General features: G+C 43.8%; 1 protein-coding gene across 1 annotated transcript in view; it reads left to right on the forward strand.

Annotated features, from left to right (window-relative positions):
• The first annotated feature begins 16,398 nt into the window (after positions 1 to 16,398).
• HELLS (helicase, lymphoid specific) overlaps positions 16,399 to 26,181 on the forward strand; it is a 46,946-nt gene continuing 37,163 nt past the window's right edge. The window contains exons 1-8 of the mRNA XM_040436016.1: positions 16,399 to 16,515; positions 20,326 to 20,441; positions 21,710 to 21,832; positions 23,003 to 23,062; positions 24,303 to 24,339; positions 25,241 to 25,296; positions 25,428 to 25,469; positions 25,553 to 25,777. Coding sequence (XP_040291950.1) covers positions 16,479 to 16,515; positions 20,326 to 20,441; positions 21,710 to 21,832; positions 23,003 to 23,062; positions 24,303 to 24,339; positions 25,241 to 25,296; positions 25,428 to 25,469; positions 25,553 to 25,777 — 696 coding nt within the window. The 5' untranslated portion in view covers positions 16,399 to 16,478. The remainder of the gene's footprint in view (positions 16,516 to 20,325; positions 20,442 to 21,709; positions 21,833 to 23,002; positions 23,063 to 24,302; positions 24,340 to 25,240; positions 25,297 to 25,427; positions 25,470 to 25,552; positions 25,778 to 26,181) is intronic.

Consider the following 26,181-nt stretch of genomic DNA (forward strand, 5'->3'; position numbering starts at 1 on the left):
GGGTCGCTATGCAGGCTTATATCTCTGAGAGTTTGAGAAAAGGACACATACGACCCTCGAAGTCACCTGTTGCCGCTGTTTTTTTCTTTGTTAAGAAAAAAGATGGTTCTTTAAGACCTTGTCTGGATTTCAGGGAGCTGAACAGTATCACTATTCGTGATCCTTATCCGCTTCCTCTGATCCCGGACCTGTTTAACCAGGTTGTTGGGGCTAAAGTCTTTTCCAAATTAGACCTAAGAGGGGCATAGAACCTGGTTAGGGTCAGAGAAGGAGACGAATGGAAGACGGCTTTCAATACCCCTGAGGGCCATTTTGAGAATTTGGTTATGCCTTTTGGTTTGATGAATGCCCCAGCCATTTTTTCAGCATTTCGTCAACAGCATTTTTTATCATTTAATGGGAAAATTTGTATTAGTGTATTTGGATGACATTTTGATTTTTTCTCCTGATTTCAAGACTCATAAGGAACACTTACGTCAGGTCTTACTCATTCTGCGGGAGAATAAATTATATGCGAAACTGGAAAAATGTGTGTTTGCGGTTCCAGAAATGCAATTTCTGGGGTTTCTTGTCTCCGCTTCTGGTTTTCGCATGGACCCCGAGAAGGTCCGCGCTGTGCTTGAGTGGGAGCTTCCTGAGAACCAGAAGGCGCTGATGCGTTTTTTGGGCTTTGCCAATTATTACAGGAAATGTATTTTGAATTATTCCTCTGTTGTTAAACCACTCACTGATATGACCAGAAAGGGGGTAGATTTTTCTTCCTGGTCGGTAGAGGCGCGTAAGGCCTTTTCTAATATCAAGGAGAGTTTTGCTTCCGCTCCCATCCTAGTACAACCTGATATTTCGTTACCCTTTATAGTTGAGGTTGATGCTTCTGAGGTAGGGGTGGGTGCGGTCTTGTCTCAGGGTTCCTCTCCTGCCAAATGGCAACCGTGTGCCTTTTTCTCAAAGAAACTCTCCTCCGCAGAGAGAAATTATGATGTGGGAGATAGGGAATTGTTGGCCATCAAGTTGGCTTTTGAGGAATGGCGCCATTGGCTAGAGGGAGCCAGACACCCTATTACCGTGTTTACTGACCATAAAAATCTGGCCTATTTGGAGTCAGCCAAGCGTCTGAACCCGAGACAGGCCAGATGGTCTTTGTTCTTTTCAAGGTTTAATTTTGTTGTTACGTTCCGCCCTGGGGTTAAGAATGTGAAGGCAGATGCCCTGTCACGTTGTTTTCCAGAAGGTGGGAATTTTGAAGACCCGGGTCCCATTTTGGCTGAAGGTGTGGTGGTCTCTGCTCTTTTTCCTGAATTGGAGGCAGAGGTGCAGGCAGCCCAGTCAGAAGCTCCTGATCTTTGTCCTCCTGGGAGGTTGTTTGTGCCTCTCGCTTTGAGACACAAGATTTTTAAAGAACACCACGACACGGTCCTTGCTGGGCACCCGGGGGCAAGAGCCACACTGGATCTCATCGCTCGGAGATTCTGGTGGCCTGCGCTTCGTAAGTCAGTTGAGGGTTTTGTGGCAGCTTGCGAGACTTGCGCTCGTGCCAAGGTCCCTCATTCACGGCCATCAGGTCCTCTCCTTCCTTTGCCCATTCCTTCCCGTCCTTGGACACATCTGTCCATGGACTTCATAACGGACTTGCCTCGTTCCTCGGGGAAGTCTGTGATTCTGGTGGTGGTGGACCGTTTTAGCAAAATGGTGCATTTTATCCCTTTCCCTGGTTTGCCCAATGCTAAGACGCTGGCGCAGGCATTTATTGACCACATTGTCAAATTGCATGGGATTCCTTCAGATATAGTCTCTGATAGGGGCACGCAGTTTGTTTCCAGATTCTGGAAGGCTTTCTGTTCTCGCTTGGGGGTTCGGTTGTCATTCTCTTCTGCTTTCCATCCGCAGTCGAATGGCCAGACAGAGCGCGTCAATCAGAATCTGGAGACATATCTGCGCTGTTTTGTGGCGGAGAATCAGGAGGATTGGTGTTCTTTTTTGTCCCTTGCTGAGTTTGCTTTAAATAACCGTCGTCAGGAGTCCTCTGATAGGTCACCATTTTTTGGTGCATATGGGTTCCATCCGCAGTTTGGGACTTTCTCGGGAGAGGGCTCTTCTGGTTTGCCTGATGAGGACAGATTCTCCTCGTCTTTGTCATCTATTTGGCAAAAGATTCAGGATAATCTAAAGAGCATGAGTGAGAGATATAAGCGTGTGGCGGATAAGAGACGTGTGCCTGGTCCGGACCTGAATGTTGGTGATCTGGTGTGGTTGTCTACCAAGAATATCAAATTGAAGGTTCCCTCCTGGAAGTTGGGTCCTAGGTTTATTGGGCCTTACAAGATCCTGTCTGTCATCAATCCTGTTGCCTACCGTCTTGATCTTCCTCAGACTTGGAAGATCCATAATGTTTTTCATAAGTCCTTATTGAAACCTTATGTTCAACCTATTGTACCCTCGCCTTTGCCTCCTCCTCCGATTATGGTTGATGGAAATCTTGAATTTCAGGTCTCTAGGATTGTGGATTCTCGTCTTGTCCGCGGTTCCCTCCAGTACCTCGTTCATTGGGAGGGTTATGGTCCTGAGGAGAGGATGTGGGTCCCAGTGACGGACATTAAGGCCTCTCGTCTCATCAGGGCTTTCCATAGGTCCCATCCTGAGAAGGTGGGCCCTGAGTGTCCGGAGTCCACTCCTAGAGGGAGGGGTACTGTCACAGCCAGACAGCTGAGAAGCGCTCACAGGAGCTTCTCAGATCCTCCTCCTTGAATTTCTTTGTTTTGGTTTAGTTTCTCATCTCGTTAGTCTATCTCAGCTGTCATGCAGTCAGACTGATCGCTACCCTTTAAGTTCCTCCCCATAATGCAGTAGTGTGCGGCTGATACAACTTCCTGGAGTGTGTGTGCATGCTGTTCCCAGTTCCCAGTCGTCTGCAGATAAGTGCTGTTTATGTATTTATGTTTTTGTCTTTTCTGGATCCAGGTGACCCTGACTCCCTCCGTGTCAGTGTAGGGAGCCGGTGGTCGTGTCCCTTCACTATTGTAGGGTCTTCAGGTAATAGATAGCCGAGGAACGTGGATATGCGGCCATCCACCTTTGGGGTGTTCGCATAGGCTGAGCAGTGAGGGAGAGCGGCAGCTCTATTGCAGGGGTCTCCCTTTGTTCCTTAGTTGTGGATCCAGAGAGACATTGTTTATATGGTATTGTCTTGTTTCCTGTACACCATCCGTGACAATAGCAGATCCGCATGAAAACCCACAGCAGAAACCCAATCCGTGATGAAATCTGCTGCACATCTGACGGGAGAAACAGCTGCTGTGGGTTTTCATGCGGACCCACTGTAGGTTTAGCTCCATTTAAATGGAGGTAAACCGCGAGCATACTCCCACTGCGACTTTGTGAGGGGTCCGTGTGGAGTGGCAAAAATCCTTGGCCACGTGCACTGTGGCGCAGCCTCCTATTGAAAACGGTGGGAGGTGATTTCAGCGCATGTTCGGTCCAGTTTTCAGCATCAGATCTGCGCCCCAAAATCCTTCTTCTGAACATGCCCTAATACGCAGGCGGCAAAGTGGGATGTGGTTAGTTATATTAATAAGGTAACCGGATTAGTCACAAGCACATTTGTATTCCAGCAGGAGGGGGTGTCACATCTCTACGGAAGTGTTCTGTGGAAGGAGGCAACGTGCAGCGTTTGGTTAACTTGGCTGCTGTTACGGCAGCGCAGACAAAACAAAACAGGCAAAAGTTTGGAGCATTGATTGGGGAAATACTCATTTGTCTAGTCATCTTCAGTCAGCGGAAACTGAGCATGATGTCACTTCTGCAAATAGTTTGGGTATAAAGCCAACGTATTTCCCACAAATGTCTTATAGATTTTCACCATGGAGAAATGTCAGTAATGTTGTGAATTGGTTATGGTGACTGGTGAGGTGCTGCCGCTATCCTTCATGGGTCATGTTATTTGGCACAGGGCAGCCACAGGGAGATGCTATACTGTACGGGGAGAGGGGGACCCACAAGGAGACGTTACTTATTAGTCCGATGTGGCACGTGCAAGTTGATTCACTGATTTGGCGTTTTTTTAAATCTACTTTGGCATCTTAGAAAGTTAATGGGCAAAAGCTGAGAGGCAAACGTTTGTGTAAACCTGTGTGCATCTGTAAAGATACACATCAGGGTTACTAACAAGAAGGGGTGCAGTGCTTTTTTTTTTTTTTAAAGGAAATAATTTTTGGGGAGACCATGCCACTAAGTAATAACGTACTAAAATGCAAACATCTTTCTTTGGGACTTCAGAAAAAATGAAGCGTACAGCAAAAGATGCAACGTCAGAGGATGCAAAGCAACTGCGGATGACAAATTCCTTCGCAAAGACCTCTTGTTTGGAAAGTGAAGTGGAACTTGTTACTGCAGAACCAACCTGCACAAGAGAAGAACAACCAGCAGAGGAGTCCCCTTCAACAAGTCGCTCTCAAAATGATGGAAAAAGGAAGTTTAAGCAATATTGGTGCAAGGAACTCACGTGGTTAAAATTTGACCATAACATGGGTATAGCCATATGTGAGATCTATGCTTCCTTCCCTGGGATTGCTGATCAAGCATCTAAGTGTGTGAAAGGGTTTTCAGGACCATTTAAACTGGAGACCTTCAAAAAAAACATGGAAAGTCTCTCCAGCATGAAAAATGTGTAAAGGCAAAACATGCTCTTTTGGCTCCAGAAGCTACGCCATTGGCTGCATGTGTTAAGAAAATGGATCAAGAGATGTTCAACCACATGAATGTTCTATTTAATGTGGCTTATTATATTGCAAATAAAAAAAGCCATATACAGATTTTGAAAGTTTGCTAGAGCTAACTGGGAAACTAGGGATTGCTGTGAAAGAGTATGGAACTAACAAGAGATGCAAGGAATTAATCTCACATATTGCAAATGTTATAAGGAAAGAACTCATCTACAAGCTAAAGGAGGCGAAATATGTCAGTTTGATGCTAGACGGATCAACTGATAAAGGAGGCGTCGAAGAGCTAATATTTTGATACATTTGCCTGGCCATCGGGAACAGCATTACAGGACTATGGGGTTGATCACATTACAGCATTGGCTCGACATTTCCAAAAACAACTCTCACTGCCTGAAATGCATGACAAATGTATGCATGCAATTCACAATGAGTGGTATGAATTTAAAGTCCTTGGCAAAGGTAAGAAACTGAGTGATCTTCTGGATTTGGCACTCTCCAACACAGACAGATTTCCAGTTTTGGGAAACGTGTTGTCTATAGTGTCTGTGTTGCCTGTCTCAACCACATGTTCTGAAAGAGGGTTCAGTTTAACCACCTCCGGACCGCCTAACGCAGGATCGCGTTCCGGAGGTGGCAGCGCTGCGCACAGTCACGCATATACGCGTCATCTCGCGAGACGCGAGACTTCCTGTGAACGCGCGCACACAGGCGCGCGCGCTCACAGGAACGGAAGGTAAGAGAGTTGATCTCCAGCCTGCCAGCGGCGATCGTTCGCTGGCAGGCTGGAGATGTGTTTTTTTTAACCCCTAACAGGTATATTAGACGCTGTTTTGATAACAGCGTCTAATATACCTGCTACCTGGTCCTCTGGTGGTCCCCTTTGTTTGGATCGACCACCAGAGGACACAGGTAGCTCAGTAAAGTAGCACCAAGCACCACTACACTACACTACACCCCCCCCCCCCGTCACTTATTAACCCCTTATTAGCCCCTGATCACCCCTAATCACCCCTGATCACCCCATATAGACTCCCTGATCACCCTCCTGTCATTGATTACCCCCCTGTCATTGATCAACCCCCTGTAAAGCTCCATTCAGATGTCCGCATGATTTTTACGGATGCACTGATAGATGGATCGGATCCGCAAAACGCATCCGGACGTCTGAATGAAGCCTTACAGGGGCATGATCAATGACTGTGGTGATCACCCCATATAGACTCCCTGATCACCCCCCTGTCATTGATTACCCCCCTGTCATTGATTACCCCCCTGTAAAGCTCCATTCAGATGTCCGCATGATTTTTACGGATGCACTGATAGATGGATCGGATCCGCAAAACGCATCCGGACGTCTGAATGAAGCCTTACAGGGGCATGATCAATGACTGTGGTGATCACCCCATATAGACTCCCTGATCACCCCCCTGTAAAGCTCCATTCAGATGTCCGCATGATTTTTACGGATGCACTGATACATGGATCGGATCCGCAAAACGCATCCGGTCGTCTGAATGAAGCCTTACAGGGGCATGATCAATGACTGTGGTGATCACCCCCCTGTCATTGATTACCCCCCTGTAAAGCTCCATTCAGATGTCCGCATGATTTTTACGGATGCACTGATAGATGGATCGGATCCGCAAAACGCATCCGGACGTCTGAATGAAGCCTTACAGGGGCATGATCAATGACTGTGGTGATCACCCCATATAGACTCCCTGATCACCCCCCTGTCATTGATTACCCCCCTGTCATTGATTACCCCCCTGTAAAGCTCCATTCAGATGTCCGCATGATTTTTACGGATGCACTGATAGATGGATCGGATCCGCAAAACGCATCCGGACGTCTGAATGAAGCCTTACAGGGGCGTGATCAATGACTGTGGTGATCACCCCATATAGACTCCCTGATTACCCCCCTGTCATTGATTACCCCCCTGTAAAGCTCCATTCAGATGTCCGCATGATTTTTACGGATGCACTGATAGATGGATCGGATCCGCAAAACGCATCCGGACGTCTGAATGAAGCCTTACACGGGCGTGATCAATGACTGTGGTTATCACCCCATATAGACTCCCTGATCACCCCCCTGTCATTGATCACCCCCCTGTCATTGATCACCCCCCTGTCATTGATCACCCCCCTGTCATTGATCACCCCCCTGTCATTGATCACCCCTCTGTAAGGCTCCATTCAGATATTTTTTTGGCCCAAGTTAGCGGAATTTTTTTTTTTTTTTCTTACAAAGTCTCATATTCCACTAACTTGTGTCAAAAAATAAAATCTCACATGAACTCACCATACCCCTCACGGAATCCAAATGCGTAAAATTTTTTAGACATTTATATTCCAGACTTCTTCTCACGCTTTAGGGCCCCTAGAATGCCAGGGCAGTATAAATACCCCACATGTGACCCCATTTCGGAAAGAAGACACCCCCAGGTATTCCGTGAGGGGCATATTGAGTCCATGAAAGATTGAAATTTTTGTCCCAAGTTAGCGGAACAGGAGACTTTGTGAGAAAAAAATAAAAAATATCAATTTCCGCTAACTTGTGCCAAAAAAAAAAAATTTCTATGAACTCGCCATGCCCCTCATTGAATACCTTGGGGTGTCTTCTTTCCAAAATGGGGTCACATGTGGGGTATTTATACTGCCCTGGCATTCTAGGGGCCCCAAAGCGTGAGAAGAAGTCTGGTATCCAAATGTCTAAAAATGCCCTCCTAAAAGGAATTTGGGCACCTTTGCGCATCTAGGCTGCAAAAAAGTGTCACACATCTGGTATCGCCGTACTCAGGAGAAGTTGGGGAATGTGTTTTGGGGTGTCATTTTACATATACCCATGCTGGGTGAGAGAAATATCTTGGTCAAATGCCAACTTTGTATAAAAAAATGGGAAAAGTTGTCTTTTGCCAAGATATTTCTCTCACCCAGCATGGGTATATGTAAAATGACACCCCAAAACACATTCCCCAACTTCTCCTGAATACGGCGATACCACATGTGTGACACTTTTTTGCAGCCTAGGTGGGCAAAGGGGCCCATATTCCAAAGAGCACCTTTAGGATTTCACAGGTCATTTACCTACTTACCACACATTAGGGCCCCTGGAAAATGCCAGGGCAGTATAACTACCCCACAAGTGACCCCATTTTGGAAAGAAGACACCCCAAGGTATTCCGTGAGGGGCATGGCGAGTTCCTAGAATTTTTTATTTTTTGTCACAAGTTAGTGGAAAATGCTTATTTTTTTTTTTTTTTTTTTTTCATACAAAGTCTCATATTCCACTAACTTGTGACAAAAAATAAAAACTTCCATGAACTCACTATGCCCATCAGCGAATACCTTGGGGTCTCTTCTTTCCAAAATGGGGTCACTTGTGGGGTAGTTATACTGCCCTGGCATTCTAGGGGCCCAAATGTGTGGTAAGGAGTTTGAAATCAAATTCTGTAAAAAATGACCTGTGAAATCCGAAAGGTGCTCTTTTGAATATGGGCCCCTTTGCCCACCTCGGCTGCAAAAAAGTGTCACACATCTGGTATCTCCGTAATCGGGAGAAGTTGGGGAATGTGTTTTGGGGTGTCATTTTACATATACCCATGCTGGGTGAGAGAAATATCTTGGCAAAAGACAACTTTTCCCATTTTTTTATACAAAGTTGGCATTTGACCAAGATATTTATCTCACCCAGCATGGGTATATGTAAAAAGACACCCCAAAACACATTCCTCAACTTCTCCTGAATACAGAGATACCAGATGTGTGACACTTTTTTGCAGCCTAGGTGGGCAAAGGGGCCCACATTCCAAAGAGCACCTTTCGGATTTCACAGGTCATTTACCTACTTACCACACATTTGGGCCCCTAGAATGCCAGGGCAGTATAACTACCCCACAAGTGACCCCATTTTGGAAAGAAGAGACCCCAAGGTATTCGCTGATGGGCATAGTGAGTTCATGGAAGTTTTTATTTTTTGTCACAAGTTTGTGGAATATGAGACTTTGTATGAAAAAAAAACAAAACAAAAAAAAAAACATCATTTTCCACTAACTTGTGACAAAAAATAAAAAATTCTAGGAACTCGCCATGCCCCTCACGGAATACCTTGGGGTGTCTTCTTTCCAAAATGGGGTCACTTGTGGGGTAGTTATACTGCCCTGGTATTCTAGGGGCCCAAATGTGTGGTAAGGAGTTTGAAATCAAATTCAGGAAAAAATGAGGAGTGAAATCCGAAAGGTGCTCTTTGGAATATGGGCCCCTTTGCCCACCTAGGCTGCAAAAAAGTGTCACACATCTGGTATCCCCGTACTCAGGAGAAGTTGAGGAATGTGTTTTGGGGTGTCTTTTTACATATACCCATGCTGGGTGAGATAAATATCTTGGTCAAATGACAACTTTGTATAAAAAAATGGGAAAAGTTGTCTTTTGCCAAGATATTTCTCTCACCCAGCATGGGTATATATAAAATGACACCCCAAAACACATTCCCCACCTTCTCCTGAGTACGGAGATACCAGATGTGTGACACTTTTTTGCAGCCTAGGTGGGCAAAGGGGCCCATATTCCAAAGAGCACCTTTCGGATTTCACAGGTCATTTTTTACAGAATTTGATTTCAAACTCCTTACCACACATTTGGGCCCCTAGAATGCCAGGGCAGTATAACTACCCCACAAGTGACCCCATTTTGGAAAGAAGAGACCCCAAGGTATTCGCTGATGGGCATAGTGAGTTCATAGAACTTTTTATTTTTTGTCACAAGTTAGTGGAATATGAGACTTTGTAAGAAAAAAAAAGAAAAAAAAAATCATCATTTTCCGCTAACTTGTGACAAAAAATAAAAAGTTCTATGAACTCACTATGCCCATCAGCGAATACCTTAGGGTGTGTACTTTCAGAAATGGGGTCATTTGTGGGGTGTTTGTACTGTCTGGGCATTGTAGAACCTCAGGAAACATGACAGGTGCTCAGAAAGTCAGAGCTGCTTCAAAAAGCGGAAATTCACATTTTTGTACCATAGTTTGTAAACGCTATAACTTTTACCCAAACCATTTTTTTTTTACCCAAACATTTTTTTTTTATCAAAGACATGTAGAACTATAAATTTAGAGCAAAATTTCTATATGGATGTCGTTTTTTTTGCAAAATTTTACAACTGAAAGTGAAAAATTTCATTTTTTTGCAAAAAAATCGTTAAATTTCGATTAATAACAAAAAAAGTAAAAATGTCAGCAGCAATGAAATACCACCAAATGAAAGCTCTATTAGTGAGAAGAAAAGGAGGTAAAATTCATTTGGGTGGTAAGTTGCATGACCGAGCAATAAACGGTGAAAGTAGTGTAGGTCAGAAGTGTAAAAAGTGGCCTGGTCTTTCAGGGTGTTTAAGCACTGGGGGCTGAGGTGGTTAATGAACTTTGTAAAAAGAATAAGTTCAGATCATCAATGCAGCAAGAAAGTTTAGGTGATTTGTTAATGATCAACATGAATGGACCATCTGTGAAGGAGTTTGATCCTGCAAAGGCTGTTGACCATTGGTACTTTAATTCAAAAAAATAGAAGGCATGTTCATGGCCACAAAAAGCCAAGTGAAAAAAAATGATCTATTTCATAAAAATAAGGCCTCTTTTACACTTGCGTTGTTGGGATCCGGCGTTCACTTCCGTTGCCGGAGGTGCCCGCCGGATCCGGAAAAACGCAAGTGTACTGAAAGCATTTGAAGACGGAACCGTCTTCCAAATGCTTTCAGTGTTACTATGGCACCCAGGACGCTATTAAAGTCCTGGTTGCCATAGTAGTAGTGGGGAGCGGGGGAGCAGTATACTTACAGTCCGTGCGGCTCCCGGGGCGCTCCAGAATGACGTCAGAGCGCCCCATGCGCATGGATGACGTGATCCATGAGCGTGGGGCGCCCTGACGTCACTCTGGAGCGCCCGGGGAGCCGCACGGACGGTAAGTATACTGCTCCCCCGCTCCCATTTACCATGGCTGCCAGGACTTTAGCGTCCTGGCAGCCATGGTAACCATTCAGAAAAAGCTAAATGTCGGCTCCGGCAATGCGCCGAAACGACGTTTAGCTTAAGGCCGGATCCGGATCAATGCCTTCCAATGGGTATTAATTCCGGATCCGGCCTTGCGGCAAGTGTTCCGGATTTTTGGCCGGAGCAAAAAGCGCAGCATGCTGCGGTATTTTCTCCGGCCAAAAAACGTTCCGTTCCGGAACTGAAGACATCCTGATGCATCCTGAACGGATTTCTCTCCATTCAGAATGCATTAGGATAATCCTGATCAGGATTCTTCCGGCATAGAGCCCCGACGACGGAACTCTATGCCGGAAGACAAGAACGCAAGTGTGAAAGAGCCCTAATCTGGTGTCACATCATAATATTTTCATTATCTTGTTAATGCCCATGTTGTTTGGTTCTAGACTTCTTTATATGTTAATTTAAGAGGTGTCTGTCTGCAGCTACTCAGTAAAGCCTTCAGCCCTGAGTCTGTGCTTCAGAAGGGGTTAATCGTTCCTGAAGTAGCCAGTGGGAGGGAGAAACAGGGCAGAGAGCAGCAGCTCCCAGGGCAGGGGGTGAGGCCAGCAAAGTGACTTCTTGTGTACAGACACATATCTGCTTTCTCAGGCTTGTGCATGAATCATCATCAGAGCAGCAAGAGAAGCTGACATCATAGGTCATGTGACCCTCAGTGAAATCTGATAAAGGAGCAACTACAGATGCAGTAAGTGCATGGCAAAGATGTTACATTTGATTAGTTTGAAACAAAAAAAAACTCTGACAACCCCTTTAACCCCTTAAGGACTCAGCCCTATTTCACCTTAAGGACTTGGCCATTTTTTGCAAATCTAACCAGTGTCACTTTAAGTGCTGATAACTTTAAAACGCTTTGACTTATCCAGGCCGTTTTGAGATTGTTTTTTCGTCACATATTGTACTTCATGACACTGGTAAAATGAAGTAAAAAAAAATTTTTTTTTTGCACAAAATAATACCTAATTTACCAAAAAATGTGAAAAATTTGCAAATTTCAAAGTTTCAGTTTCTCTACTTCTGTAATACATAGTAATACCCCCAAAAATTGTGATGACTTTACATTCCCCATATGTCTACTTCATGTTTGAATTGTTTTGGGAATGATATTTTATTTTTTGGGGATGTTATAAGGCTTAGAAGTTTAGAAGCAAATCTTGAAATTTTTCAGAAATTTACAAAAACTAAATTTTTAGGGACCAGTTCAGGTCTGAAGTCACTTTGCGAGGCTTACATAATAGAAACCACCCAAAAATGACCCCATCTAAGAAACTACACCCCTCAAGGTATTCAAAACTGATTTTACAAACTTCGTTAACCCTTTAGGTGTTGCACAAGAGTTATTGGCAAATGGGGATGAAATTTGAGAATTTCATTTTTTTGCCTAATTTTCCATTTTAACCCATTTTTTACACTAACAAAGCAAGGGTTAACAGCCAAACAAGACTGTATCTTTATTGCCCTGACTCTGCCGTTTACAGAAACACCCCATATGTGGCTGTAAACTACTGTACGGCCACACAGCGGGGCGTACAGTGAAAGGTGCGCCGTTTGGTTTTTGGAAGACAGATTTTGCTGGACTGGTTTTTTGACACCATGTCCCATTTGAAGCCCCCTGATGCACCCCTAGAGTAGAAACTCCATAAAAGTGACCCCATCTAAGAAACTACACCCCTCAAGGTATTCAAAACTGATTTTACAAACTTTGTTAACCCTTTAGGTGTTGCACAAGATTTAATGGAAAATAGAGATACAATTTCAAAATTTCACTTTTTTGGCAGATTTTCCATTTTAATATTTTTTTTCCAATTACAAAGCAAGGGTTAACAGCCAAACAAAACTCATTATTTATGGCCTTGATTCTGTAGTTTACAGAAACACCCCATATGTGGTCGTAAACCGCTGTACGGGCACACGGCAGGGCGCAGAAGGAAAGGAATGCCATACGGTTTTTGGAAGGCAGGTTTTGCTGGACTGTTTTTGTCCCATTTGAAGCCCCCCTGATGCACCCCTAGAGTAGAAACTCCAGAAAAGTGACCCCATTTTAGAAACTACGGGATAGGGTGGCAGTATTGTTGGTACTAGTTTAGGGTACATATGATTTTTGGTTGCTCTATATTACACTTTTTGTGCGGCAAGGTAACAAGAAATAGCTTTTTTGGCAGTTTTTTTTTTTGTTATTTACAACATTCATCTGACAGGTTAGATCATGTGGTAATTTCATAGAGCAGGTTGTCACGGACGCGGAGATACCTAATATGTATACAATTTTTTTAATTTATGTAAGTTTTACCCAATGATTTCATTTTTAAAACAAAAAAAAAGTTTTTGTGTCTCCATAGTCTAAGAGCCATAGTTTTTTCAGTTTTTGGGCGATTGTCTTAGGTAGGGTCTCATTTTTTGCGGGATGAGATGATGGTTTGATTTGCACTATTTTGGGGTGCATATGACCTTTTGATCGCTTGCTATTACACTTTTTGTGACGTAAGATGACCAAAAATGGCTTTTTTTACACCGTTTTTATTTTTTTACAGTGGTCACCTGAGGGGTTAGGTCATGTGATATTTTTATAGAGGCGGTCGATACGGACGCGGCGATACCTAATATGTATACTTTTTTTTAATTTATGTAAGTTCTACACAATGATTTCATTTTTGAAACCAAAAGAATCATGTTTTAGTGTTTCCATAGTCTAAGAGCCATAATTTTTTCAGTTTTTGGGCGATTATCTTAAGTAGGGTCTCATTTTTTGCGGGATGAGATGACGATTTGATTGTTACAATTTTGGCGTACATGCGACTTTTTTGATCACTTTTATTACCTTTTTTTGGGAAGTAAGGTGGGCAAAATTTCAATTTCATCATAGTTTTTTATTTTTATGGCGTTCACCGTTCGGGTAAAGTAACATGACCGTTTTATAGATCAGGTCGTTACGGACGCGGCAATACCAAACATGTGTAGGGAATTTTATTTTTTTCATTTTTAATCAGTGATAAATGTGTTTTTTGATTTTTACTTTTTTTTTTACCCAGACCCACTTGGTTCTTGAAGATCCAGTGGGTCTGATGTCTGTATAATACAGTACTGTACTCTATATAGGGTACTGCACTGTATTTTACTTACACTGAACAGATCTCTGCCTTCAGCACAGATCTGTTCAGCACCATGGACAGCAGGACGCCTGAGCAGGCGTCCTGTTGCCATGGGAACCTTCCCCGTCTGCTCAGAACTTCGCAGACTGGGAAGGGTGAGCACGGGGCTGTCTGGGGGCTCTCTCCATCGGGGGGCTGCAAAGGCACAGCAGCCCCCCGATCGGAGAGGGAGGGAGCTCCCTGAGCTGTTAACCTTTTCCATACAGCGGTCCGTACGGACCGCTGTATGGAAAGGGTTAAACGGCTGACATCGCATCACCGATGTCAGCCGTTTATACCAGGGTGCCAGCAATGTGCTGGCACCCTGGTATACCCACTGTACACCAACGATTATTCAATGGGAGGCGGGCGGGGGATCGCGATCCCGCCTGCCGCACCGCCCGCCTCCCGCAACCCCCCCCTGCACCTCCCACCGGGCTAAAATCGTTCAGAGGTGCAGGGGGGTGATAAATATATATTTTTGCCACACTAAAGTTTCTGATCGCCGCGGTCAGGGACCGCAGCGATCAGAAACTGCAGAAAGCGCAACAAACCGCAGGTCTGAATTGACCTGCGGTTTGTTGCGATCGCGGACATGGGGGGGTCACAGAACCCCCCCGTGCATTTAGCCGAGGTGCCTGCTCAATGATTTGAGCAGGCACCGGGTTCCGATCACTGCCAGCCGCACGGCAGTGATCGGAACAACACATGACGTAACGGTACGTCATGGGTCCTTAAGGACTCGGGAAACATGCCGTACCGATACGTCATGCGTCCCTAAGGCGTTAAGTGTAGGAGCTGCAAGACATGAGTGCCCCCTCACAGCTCATATGCATTGTTCCAAAGAAGAGAGGAGATTAATGAAATGCTCACGTGGTGACGTAATTGCAGGGCCTGCATAAAGAGGATACCGACTGCGAGATCAAGTGGATGAGGTGAGTTTTTTTTATTTTTATTATTTTTAACCCCTCAATGGCCATTTTATTTTGCATTATGTTTTAAGAATGCTATTATTTTCCGTTATAACGGAAAATAATAAAGTGAAGTTCGGGTCCCCATTGACTTTAATGCGATCCGGGTTCGAGGTCAAGTTCAGGTACCGAACCCGAACTTCCACGGGTTCGCTCATCCCTACCTATGAGTACTCCTGTGATCCTGGACACCAGGGAGGCCTGCTCCTCTTCCTATAGAGTGCAAGCAGGGCCACTGGAGAGGTTGACACTTATCCTATGGCGTGAAAGCAGGACCACAGCTGCTGAATTATAGGGTGGTCATAACCATGGAAACGAGCAGTGTATAATGTAATGGAAAAATGATGTCAGGAAGCAATATGGACAATAACAATACATTAGTGCCTTGTATTCACTTTATCTACATGATAAATGCCATTTGCTGAAATCAGACAACCCCTTTAAAATCTCTCCCAGTTTGCTGGTCCTGTACAACACTGCAGATTTCCTGTATGAAAATCTGCAGCATATCTGCCTTGTGTGAACCCAATCTAACGGTGCTTCCACACGGAGCATAAGTCCCGCACATTTTACATGTGGATTTTTCGCAGATTTCACCTTACGCATTGATGAAACCCCTAACAAAGTGACAAGCTTTATGGATCTAAGATAATTGCAAGTTTATGTACTCTAGATTTTTTTTGCAACATGTGGCAGAGAAGTCTTAAAGGGGTTCTCAGGGCTTTTAAGGATAGGTCATCAATATCAGATCGGCGGGAGTCCGACACCCCGCCAATCAGCTATATGAGGAGACGGAGCAGACAGTGTGCACGTACCGACTCCCGTCTCTTCCTGCAAGTTGCAGCTTTGCCATAGAAGCAGGAAGAGAGACAGAAGACGACATGTACATGCCGTCCCTTCATACAGCTGATCGGTGGGGGTGCCTGGTGTCAGAGCCCCACTGATCTGATATTGATTAGCTATCCTGAGGACAGGTCATCAATATTAAAAGCCATTTTGCAGGTATTGTAAGGCCAGGGCTACACGACGATACGTATCACACGACAACAAGTCTCACGGACAAAAAAACATTTGTGCAACGTGCCACTAAAAATCCAGCAGCAGCAATGTTCTGCAGAGGTCATGATGCAGTAGGTCGCCTTTGCTGTAACTAATAAGGGGGACATTGTGATGCAACAGTCACAAGAAATACAACCCTGCCTGACACAATAGCTCATGGGTCAGCGCTTTGTCATCCAAAGTCACAAACAAAACAAAAAAATCGGTGTAAACTCCTCATATCAAAAATTAGACTCCTATATCAACAAGCCACGCGCTAAACTATCCAAAGAACATCCCCTCAAATCCTCAATAGGGCAGTTTTCCCGCGCTTCTTTCATGCCTTTCCTTCAGGAATTTCCGGACGCCCCTGCCCCGCCCTCAGCCTCTTCACCACCAATCAGGTTCCGTCCTCTCAGCCATCTCGCGTCGTTTCATCCAATTCTCGCGATATTTTGACTGAGTTTGACGCGAAAAACGTCAAGTGTGTGGGCGGCGCTCGCAGGACGCAATATAACTTTTGCCGGGAGGATTTGGCGCCAGTCGCTGCTGACAAGGTTTCCCGCCATTCTACTACCATGCCTGTGGAAGAGCTGTCCTCCTGCGAACGGCCCGGTAACGGCTCGGACTTCTTTTTATATGTGCAGCTTGTGTGCTTCATGCAGCACCGGGCGGGGGGTCGTAGTAATGTTTACAACCTGCTTGTCCACGTGTTATATGTATTGGGGAGGATGGAGGCTTCATGAGTGTGGTTTTCCTCAGACTATGGAGATCCGTTCCGTCTTTTTCTATAAGCAGCGTTTATTTTTGCAAGCCCCATTGACTTGAATGGAGAAATGGCAGACTTTTTCTATAGAAATGTGTGAATATACCTCACTAAGAGGAAATCCTGGTATTAACGCGAGGTGTTAGGCTCTGTTCACACTGCTGTTTTTGCAGCCAGGTTTGTAGCTGCATTATGCGCTTTCATAACACAGGGGATGTCAGCGGATTCCTTTATAAATCAGCCGGGTCCTCTGGGTGCTGCTTGGATCTGCTGTTCACCAAGACCTCTGAATGTGAGCAGTGCCCAGTAATCATCTCTGGGGCTCCACGGTGACCACAGGCTGCTGCCTCTCTGCTTGTCCTGTGCGTTTCTCTGTGTTGCAAGTGAAGTTACCGGGGGTATTTTTTTGTGATGGTTGCCTGATCTGTAAAGCTTGGTGTGTTTTTAATTAAAAAAAAATGTATATTTCTATCTATAAAGACCGCCTTGTCAATAACTGCATGGCAAAGCCAGGTGCTGCAATGAGTGAACCGAGGCTGCTGCTGTGTTCTCAGGATAGATCTCTATGTGAGGAGCAGTACACGTGACCTGTGCTGCTTTATGTAACTGCTGGTGGGACGATTGCCTCGGGCTATGGATTTCCACTATGTACAGAGTTGTGTAATCAGATTTTTATTTTTTTATGAATTTGTGAGACACTATAGTTTCTGATGCACATGTATGTAACCCTTTGAGCCACAGTTTTTTTTTTTTTTTTGTTTTTTTTCAACCCGCTGCCTTTCCAGAGCCATAACTATTTTCACTTAGCCGTATGAGGGTTTTATTTTTTTTTGTTGGACTTTCTAATTCCACTATTTAATATGACATATGATGTAGTGGAGAGCTGGGAAAAAAATTCCAAATGGGGTGAGTTTGGAAGGAAAAAAAAGTTCCTTTGCGGTCTATGGGATTTGGTTTTTATAGCGTTCAGTATGCAGTAAAATTACCTGTATCTTCATTCTTCAAGTCGGTGTGATTGTGGCAATACCATATATAGATATACTTTTTGTGAACTTTTTAATACATCAAAAATCTTATTTTTTATTTTCATTGTATGTTCTGATCCCTTTAACTTTTTGTAGTTGTGTGGGGGCTTTTTTTTTTTGTATGGGCATTTTCGCACGTGGCTATTAGAGATGAGCGAGTTTTATGGTTTGAAATTTGTTCACACTTTTTTTTACTGATAAAAGCAGAATTGCGTTATGGTTTCCGTTACCACGGAGCATAACACAATTCTATAACGGAATGCCTTTAGAGGTATTCCGTTACTCATTCCGTCATAAGTCTATGGGCTGCAAAACGGATCCATTCCGTTTCCGTCATGCAGGGGAGTCCTCTCGTGCTTTCTGTCATAGAATTGCGTTTATGGTCTGTGGTAACTGAATCTAACTCAATTCACCTTCTACCATTAACGAAGTGTGAACAAATTTGATAACCTGAAATTTGCTCATCTCTAGTGGCGATGCCTATAATGTGTGGTGGTTTATGTATCTTTATTTTTGGGAAAAAGGTGTTTTAAATTTTTCTTATATTTTAAAGTTTTTTTTAATTTTCAATCTACAGCATCTGAGGGCTTAAAAGCATGTGATCGTTGCCTACGATCTCATACTTAAGTTCCAACTGTCAGCCGTTTAAAACAGCAGGCACCTGGTGTCTATGGCGCCCGCTGCCTTCCTTAGTGGACGCCATTTTTAAATGGCCAACTGTTGACTTAGGCTACTTTCACACTAGCGTTCGGTGCGGATCCGTCTGATGTTTCATCAGACGGATCCGCTCCGATAATGCAGACGTTTGCATCCGTTCAGAACGGATCCGTCTGCATTATTACTTAGAAAATTTTCTAAGTGTGAAAGTAGCCTGAGCGGATCCGTCCAGACTTTACATTGAAAGTCAATGGGGACCGGATCCGCTTGAAGATTGAGCCATATGGTGTCATCTTCAATCGGATCTGTCCCCATTGACTTCCATTATAAGTCTGGACGGATCCGCTCGCCTCCGCACGGCCAGGCGGACACCTGAACGCTGCAAGCAGCGTTCAGGTGTCCGCTCACGGAGCGGAGGCTGAGCGCTGGCAGGCGGATGCATTCTCAGTGGATCTGCCTCCACTGAGAATGCATTAGGGCCAGACGGATGCGTTCGGGGCCGCTCGTGAGCCCCTTCAAACGGAGCGCACGAGCGGACACCCGAACGCTAGTGTGAAAGTAGCCTTAAATGTACTTTCGGTGATTGAGAAGGGATTAAAGGTTTTGTGCAGTGGCTTAATATTGACCTTTTTCTCATAATAGACTATCAATATCATATCAATAGGGGTCAGACTCCCAGCATCCCCACTGATCAGCTATTGAAAGGGGTCTCTGCACTCATGCGAGCGCTGCTTCCTCTTTAAAGTTTTCCTGCACGTCGTAGCCTTTGTTGCAGTGGTGCAGTGTAATTACACCTTCAGGTGAATGGACTATCGGTTGTAATTACACTGCACCACTGCTACAAAGGAGGCGGTGTACTGGTAAACTTTGAAGAGGAAGTGGCGATCGAGTGCTGCAAACAGATCTCAGGATAGGTGATTAATATTACACCACTTCACAACCCCTTTAGGGCACGGCTGTCATGGCGGGATAATAAGGGCATCGCTGTGATCCTGTAGAAATGAACGGGGTTGCACGTGTGCCATGCCTGTGACCACTGAATATCAAAATATCCAACTCTGCTGAATGTCTTGTGATTCAATGGTGGCAGTTGTGACTCGCACTGCAATACCGTTAATTTCTATGGGCTCATCACTACACTGCGATTCCCCTGTAATTATGGCCTGTGCTGTGGACCCCTTTCTCTGTACAGTAGAATGGTATGGCCCATGTAGTAGTGCTGTGTCCATGACCTAACAGAATAGTCGTGTGACTGCCCCTGTAATCCTCCAGAGCCGGTACAAGGGGCGATGATTAGCCCTATTTGTTGTTGTCTTAGGGTATGATACCATAGAGAAATTTCTTATACTTGAAGAATAATTTTCCCTGCATCTGAATGCGGGTTGTAAAATACCGTGTGTACGGCAGAAAGTGACCCATGCAGTCGTTAAACAGTTTTTCAGTTGCAAAAAATGTCTGCAGCAGATCTGCCGTCTGAACGTGCTCCAAGTTCTTAGTTTTAGTGGGGTTCATATCTACATTGAAGCATATTAAACGCTGGCTGGTCTTTTTTGATGTGCAGTTAAAAGCGTCTTCTTTCTAGGATGTCCCATCAGGACGGGCTGTCTGGATCCTCGATCCCCTGATCAGCCAGCAGAGACTGCAGGGAAATGTGTGGAGTCCTCTTCTGCTTCTGTCATTATTGGGGCCCTATCGATATGTTCTGGGTCCCTGCCGTGAGCTTTCTCATATATACAGAGTCCTTTACATATAGAGTGTGATGCTGCTCATCTGTGCTGTTATGCCTGTTTTTGAGTTTAGTTAGACTGAAAGAATGGGGAACTTGCTGAATGCCCTGTTTATCAAGACCACTTTGTCAAAATTGTTTGGGGGGGTAATAAGGTGTCACTTGCGAGGCATACTGCAATTACTTGAAAACTGATCTTTTTCAATTGTCTTTGATTTCTGCTAATATGACTTATGTGAATATGTTCTCAGTTTCTGCAGAGTCTGACATGGCTTCCTCCCTTGAAGTAATAACTGCAGACATGGTAAAGGAGGAAGAAAAACTCGAGAAGGCAGGGGAGGCGGAAGAGCAAAAGATGATGGAAAAGGTACTTTCAAGTTTATTGATGTAACGCCTTGTTGAACAGCAGTATGTCCCCCTGCGCTGTACTGTTAAGATATTCTGATCGGGTTGGCGCTGTCACTGTGCCTCTGAGGTTATGAACTGGATCAAGGCTCTAGTGCATAGCCAGGTTTGGCGATAACTCTGATCCTAGCAATTTAGCATCTGTGGTAGATCAGTTTTGTCTTCAGACTGTCATCCGCTTTAGGCTACTTTCACACTAGCGTTCGGGGCTCCGTTTGAAGACTCTCACAAGCGGCCCCGAACGGATCCGTCCAGCCCTAATGCATTCTGAGTGGATGCGGATCCGCTCAGAATGCATCAGTCTGGCACAGTTTGTCCTCCGCTCAGCAGGCGGACACCTGAACGCAGCTTGCAGCGTTCGGGTGTCCGCCTGGCCGTGCGGAGGCAAACGGATCTGTCCAGACTTACAATGTAAGTCAATGGGGACGGATCCGTTTGAAGTTGACACAGTATGACTCAATTTTTAAACTGATCCGTCCCCCATTGACTTTCAATGTAAAGTCAAAACGGATCCGTTTGCATTATCGTGAACAAAAAAATTTTTTTTTATTTTTTTTGTTCATGGTAATGCAAACGGATCCGTTCTGGACGGATCTAAGCGTTTGCATTATAGGTGCGGATCAGTCTGTGCAGATACCAGACGGATCCGCACCTAACGCAGGTGTGAAAGTAGCCTTACTTGTCGCTCAAATCAGGACGTTGATGATCGCGCAGGCCGTACTGCGCCTGCGCGAGTTTTCGGGCCACAGACAGGAAGGACGGGGCATTTCTATAAGATAGACTATGACGTGGGAAGGGGGCGGAACCATTTGCCGGGCTGTGGGAGGTTATTTGATGATCAGGAGGCATTCTTGGAATTCAAATTAAGGCGGGCTGGGCACTGCAGGGGGGCGTTACTGGGCTCCGGAGAGTGAAAAAAAAAACGCCCCTCTGGGCTCCTTGGACCCTAATTAGCATATCAGAAAAAGCACTTTTATATCAAAACTACAAAACGAAATCAAGTAAAAAGACTGCTGGAAATAAGGTACTTTAGTCCACATAGCGATGGTGCCAGCTTAAAAATGGTTAAAGCAGGTGACAGATTCCCTTTAACAGCTTAGATGATAAATGTCTGGTATCTATGGGTCCAATGCTCTCTAGATTTACATTTATTGAATCAGTTTTCAGTCTGAATATGTATTTTCCAAAAAATGTTTCTAATTCCGTTCTTCGTCTGTTAATGTCATGCAGGCTCGTATGTCTTGGGAAAGAGATTCCAATGAAATGCGGTTTAAAAGACTTCAACATTTACTTGAGAAAAGCAACATATATTCTAAGTTCCTCTTGACTAAAATGGAACAGCAGCAGCAAGAGGTATGACGGCCATGTGTAGTATTAAAGGGTTTGCCTTGTATTGAAGTTATCCAGATAGCTGATAATTAAATCATTGGGGGTTTGACTGCTGGGACTTTAGAACAGGGTTCCATTCTGCTCTCCTGATTGCACGCTCGACCTGCTGGTCTTAATAAATGACCCCAAAGTCCTGTGAGTTTGTGGTAAATGGCTGAAGTGGGAGGACGCTCTTTAGAGTCCTTACTCACAGGTTTTTGCTGTTGTGCCTCCTTTTTTCTTTTTTTCTTTGCTGTGAAAGCACCATCTCCAGAGGTAAGCTGAAGGCCTAAGTTTTTTTTTTTTTTTTTTTTTTTTTTTCTTGCTTTTCCAAAACTTGGCATGCTGGAGCTCTTGGTGTGTTTCATCTTGTTTTCACATCTATAGGGGGAGTAAACTGTGGGAGAAATCAGACCCAGATTTACTATTGTGTCTGCGCCTAGAATCTGTTAAGTTGGCAAATGGTGTTTCTATTCTGTATTCTTCCTGCTACTTGCTCAATGATGGAAAGGGGCAATGCCTGAGACTGCGTTGCAATTCTGGCATTAAAGTTTGTCTGAAAGTAAGCTAAATAGTTCGTATAGAGCCAGATAAATCTCCTATCCCTGCACCACAGTTATGAGCCAGCCTGAGCCCCTTCCTTCTCTTCCTTTGGTATACAAGTTGTGTATGTTTGACAGATTTTATTGAAATAGCGTCCCAAAAAGAAATATCCAGGCCGGTCCTATAGTGGCCACTCGTTAAATTCCAACAAAAACACTTGTTCATCCTTTCTTTTTGTTTGAACTGATCGTGTGTATTTTCTACAGCTGCAAACAGTGGGTTGTGACTGCTTGACCATCAGGGGTCAAAATTTGCTTATGCCTTTTGGACTTTTGTGGAATTAGGCGGTCTGGTTTTGGTTTTTGAAAAAGGTCAACTATGACTTGGGCTAGATGTAGTTTATATTCTTCAGGCGTCGTTCACTGAAGTAATATGTACATCTGTTTTGAAAAACTAGATCCATAACTCAAAAAATTCTGAACTTTTACTTAAGCACCAAATGATGACTACGTCAGCACTGTGACCTCAAAGTGCATAGCTATGTTTTGTATAGTGGCTGTAATATTATAAAGCATCTAACCTAATCTTTACTGTTCTTGTATTTACTCTTAGGAAATGAAAAGGAAAGGAAAGCTTGAAAAGAAGAAACAGAAATTAAATGAAGCTGCAAAGGTATTGTCAATGTGTCATCATTGTAGACCAATAGTATTTAAAATGGTGAATTGATAAAGTGGGTTCAATATGGAGCCTTTTTTTGTGGTTCCTTTTAAAGCATCGGTTTGTCTTCTATAGATTTTGAAGGGGTTTTGTGGGTGTAAATATTGATTACTTATCCTCTGGGTTGGTTAAGTCGACATCTCCTCTTTAAAGGAGACCAGTCATGTCCGTGTTTGTGGTGTGTGTGTGTGGTTTTTTTTTTTTTTTTTTTTTTTTTTTTTATATACTACTTGGGACAGCACGGTGGCTCAGTGGTTAGCACTGGTGCCCTAGGTTCGATCTGACAAAGGACAACATCTGCATGGAGTTTGTATGTTCTCCCCGTGTTTACGTGGGTTTCCTCCCACACTCCAAACACATACGGATAGTAAACTTAGATTTGGGGACAGTGTATTGCTAATGTCTGTAAAGCGCTGAGGAATATAGTAGCGCTATATAAGTGCATTAAATATTTGCATTATTCCTATTAGAAATCTATGAATGAATTGCCAGCAGTCTTCAATAGAGATCCATCAGAGCGTTATCAGTTGGTGTCTGATACTGACAGTACTTATTGGGTAATGTCACTGTGCAGGGACACACCAACTGGTAAAGCCCAGATGTGTCTTTGCCGATTGATTCATAAACTTGTAGTATGAACAGTGGGGGGGAAAGGCGCAGATCACTTATAAGAATATGTACTGTAGTATTACATTGAGCAGGCATCCTCAAACTGAGGCCCTCCAGCTGTTGCAAAACTACAACTCCCAGCATGCCCGAACAGCCTACAGCAGGGCATTGTGGGAGTTGTAGTTTTACAACAGCTGGAGGGCTGCAGTTTGAGGATGCCTGACATTGAGAATGCACATACTGTGTATATTATAGGAGAGGGGGCAGGTCCTCTGTAACTTGGCATTGCTAATGTGATGTAGATAAATTGTTGATGAGCTTTTTTCTTCACATAGGTAATGTCTATAGGTAAACTATGAAACTGTTCAAAGGGAAATATGCTAATTGAACAGTTTTGAGTTATTGTACAGATTACAGTGGCATGGCTTCTTTCCTCCAAAAACACTGCCACACCTGTCCACATGGAGAGGTGTTACCACTTGAAAGAAAGCAGACATATTTGTCATAACCTGTGAAATCACTTTAAAACAGTCAAAATGATGATGATGCTTGCTGATGCTTGCTTCTGTGGCATGCTATCTTACAGGGAGAAACAAAGACTTCCTCTATTAATGGCAAAACAGGTGAGCTTAAACCATTTTAAAAGTTGAATTTGTTTTCAACTAATGTTTATACCTCCACTATTACTAAAGTTTGAATACAAAGTTAGCATTAAGTGAGGTGAGTAGCAGATTTTTTTAGGCACCATCTTGGTGTGCATAAACTTTATATAAACCTTTGCTCTGAAAACTTTGATTGCGTAAAAGTGAAAATCTGGTCCTGAGTTTTTTTTTTTTTTTTGTGTTACACCAACACTACTTGGTGGCATGTTAACTCTCAAACAGCTTTTGTTGGACTCTTGTTAAATGGTGGCATGTGCAACAAAACTGCTTGTCCATTTACAGTTGAAGCACAATTTATTTGCTGCTTCTTGGAGGCATATGATTATGGCCATGTTACATGTTCAGTGTGCCTAAATCAAATGAAATAAGTAGATGGAGACCACATGCAACATTTCGGCTAGACAGCTTTATCAAGCATACATGTGTTGCAACTTACATCTGGAATAAAGTAACACTGCATTTTCAAATGGACGTGCTGTCTCCATCTCTATTTCATTTGGGTTATCAGTTTATTTGGGGAGTTGAACCTACAGTATATCTCTTGGGCACACTATTTCCATTACTTGAAGCACTGCTCACATTGGAGTTCAGTTTGCATAACCAACATGCTTTCTGGCAGATGCCTGATTGGATATATAACAGGGTCCCCGTCTCATTCTGCAAAATACTAGGCATTTGGCGTATGGCTTGTTTTTTTGGTTTTTTTTTACCGTTCTTTTCCACATCAGTGGCTTGGGGGCCCTTGCACCTTGCTGACTTGCATCGTTGTGTGTATGAAGCTGTGATGGGTAACCTATAGAGTTCTGTGGCCATACTGTGTGTGTATAAAATATATATAATATATATATATTTTTTTCTTCAGTAAAGAAAAGACAGCGGAATGAAATGTACAGCATTTCAGATGTTATGTCCAAAGAAGTAAGCTATGCTCTTTTGTGTCAGATTCTTTATATGTAATAAAGAAATAACGGGTTGTGGGTTAACAATGTATCTTTGATATAACAGTGTCTTTTTTTAATTTTATCTTTTATTTTTGTATTGCTTTTTAGGACATCATATCTGCATCTAAAAAATGCAAGCAAGACTCTGAGGTAGGTAACCACACAGTGCAGTATCTAATAAGATTCCCTTCTGTCTATCAGTTTTATTCCCCAGTTTATCCCACCCTGTACAGGATGAAGTCCCTTCCAGCAAGCTAACTACTGAAGATATAGAGCTAAATGGTGATTCCAACTCTGTTATTAAAGATAGACTGTCCCAAGCCATGAGACAGAATGCTAAACATCTGTTTGATCCTGTGAGGAAAGTGAATGGTGAACCAGTTCCTTACCAGCAGCCAAAGTACTTTACTGGTGGTGTGATGCGGATGTACCAAATAGAAGGCATGGAATGGCTCAGGGTAATTTTTATGTCTTATATTTTGAGCTTGCTGTGTATTTCCATCTGTACTTCTCGGTCATGAAGGGTTGTGCCAAATGTTTTGTTCCATCTACAGGATAGGGAATAACTAGCTGATCACTGTAGTCTGACTCCTGGGTCCTCCACCAGTCACAAGAACAGGGTTCCCGTTGCCCCATTTTGATGTAGTGGCAGGTCGTGCATGCACTCTGCTGCTCCATTCATTCTCCATGGGAGCTCTTGAAATGGCCATGTGTGATTAACACACTGCCTGGGGAAAAATGCTCCTCAGTCTAAGGGCTTGTTCACACTGCTTTTTTTTTTTTTTTTTTTTTTTGCGGTCTGCAAATTGCCTATCCGCAAAAAACTGTTGCCGCCTGTGTGCCTTCTGCAATTTGCTGAACG

The sequence above is a fragment of the Bufo bufo genome, chromosome 6 (genome assembly GCF_905171765.1).
Source record: "Bufo bufo chromosome 6, aBufBuf1.1, whole genome shotgun sequence".
NCBI lineage: Eukaryota > Metazoa > Chordata > Amphibia > Anura > Bufonidae > Bufo > Bufo bufo.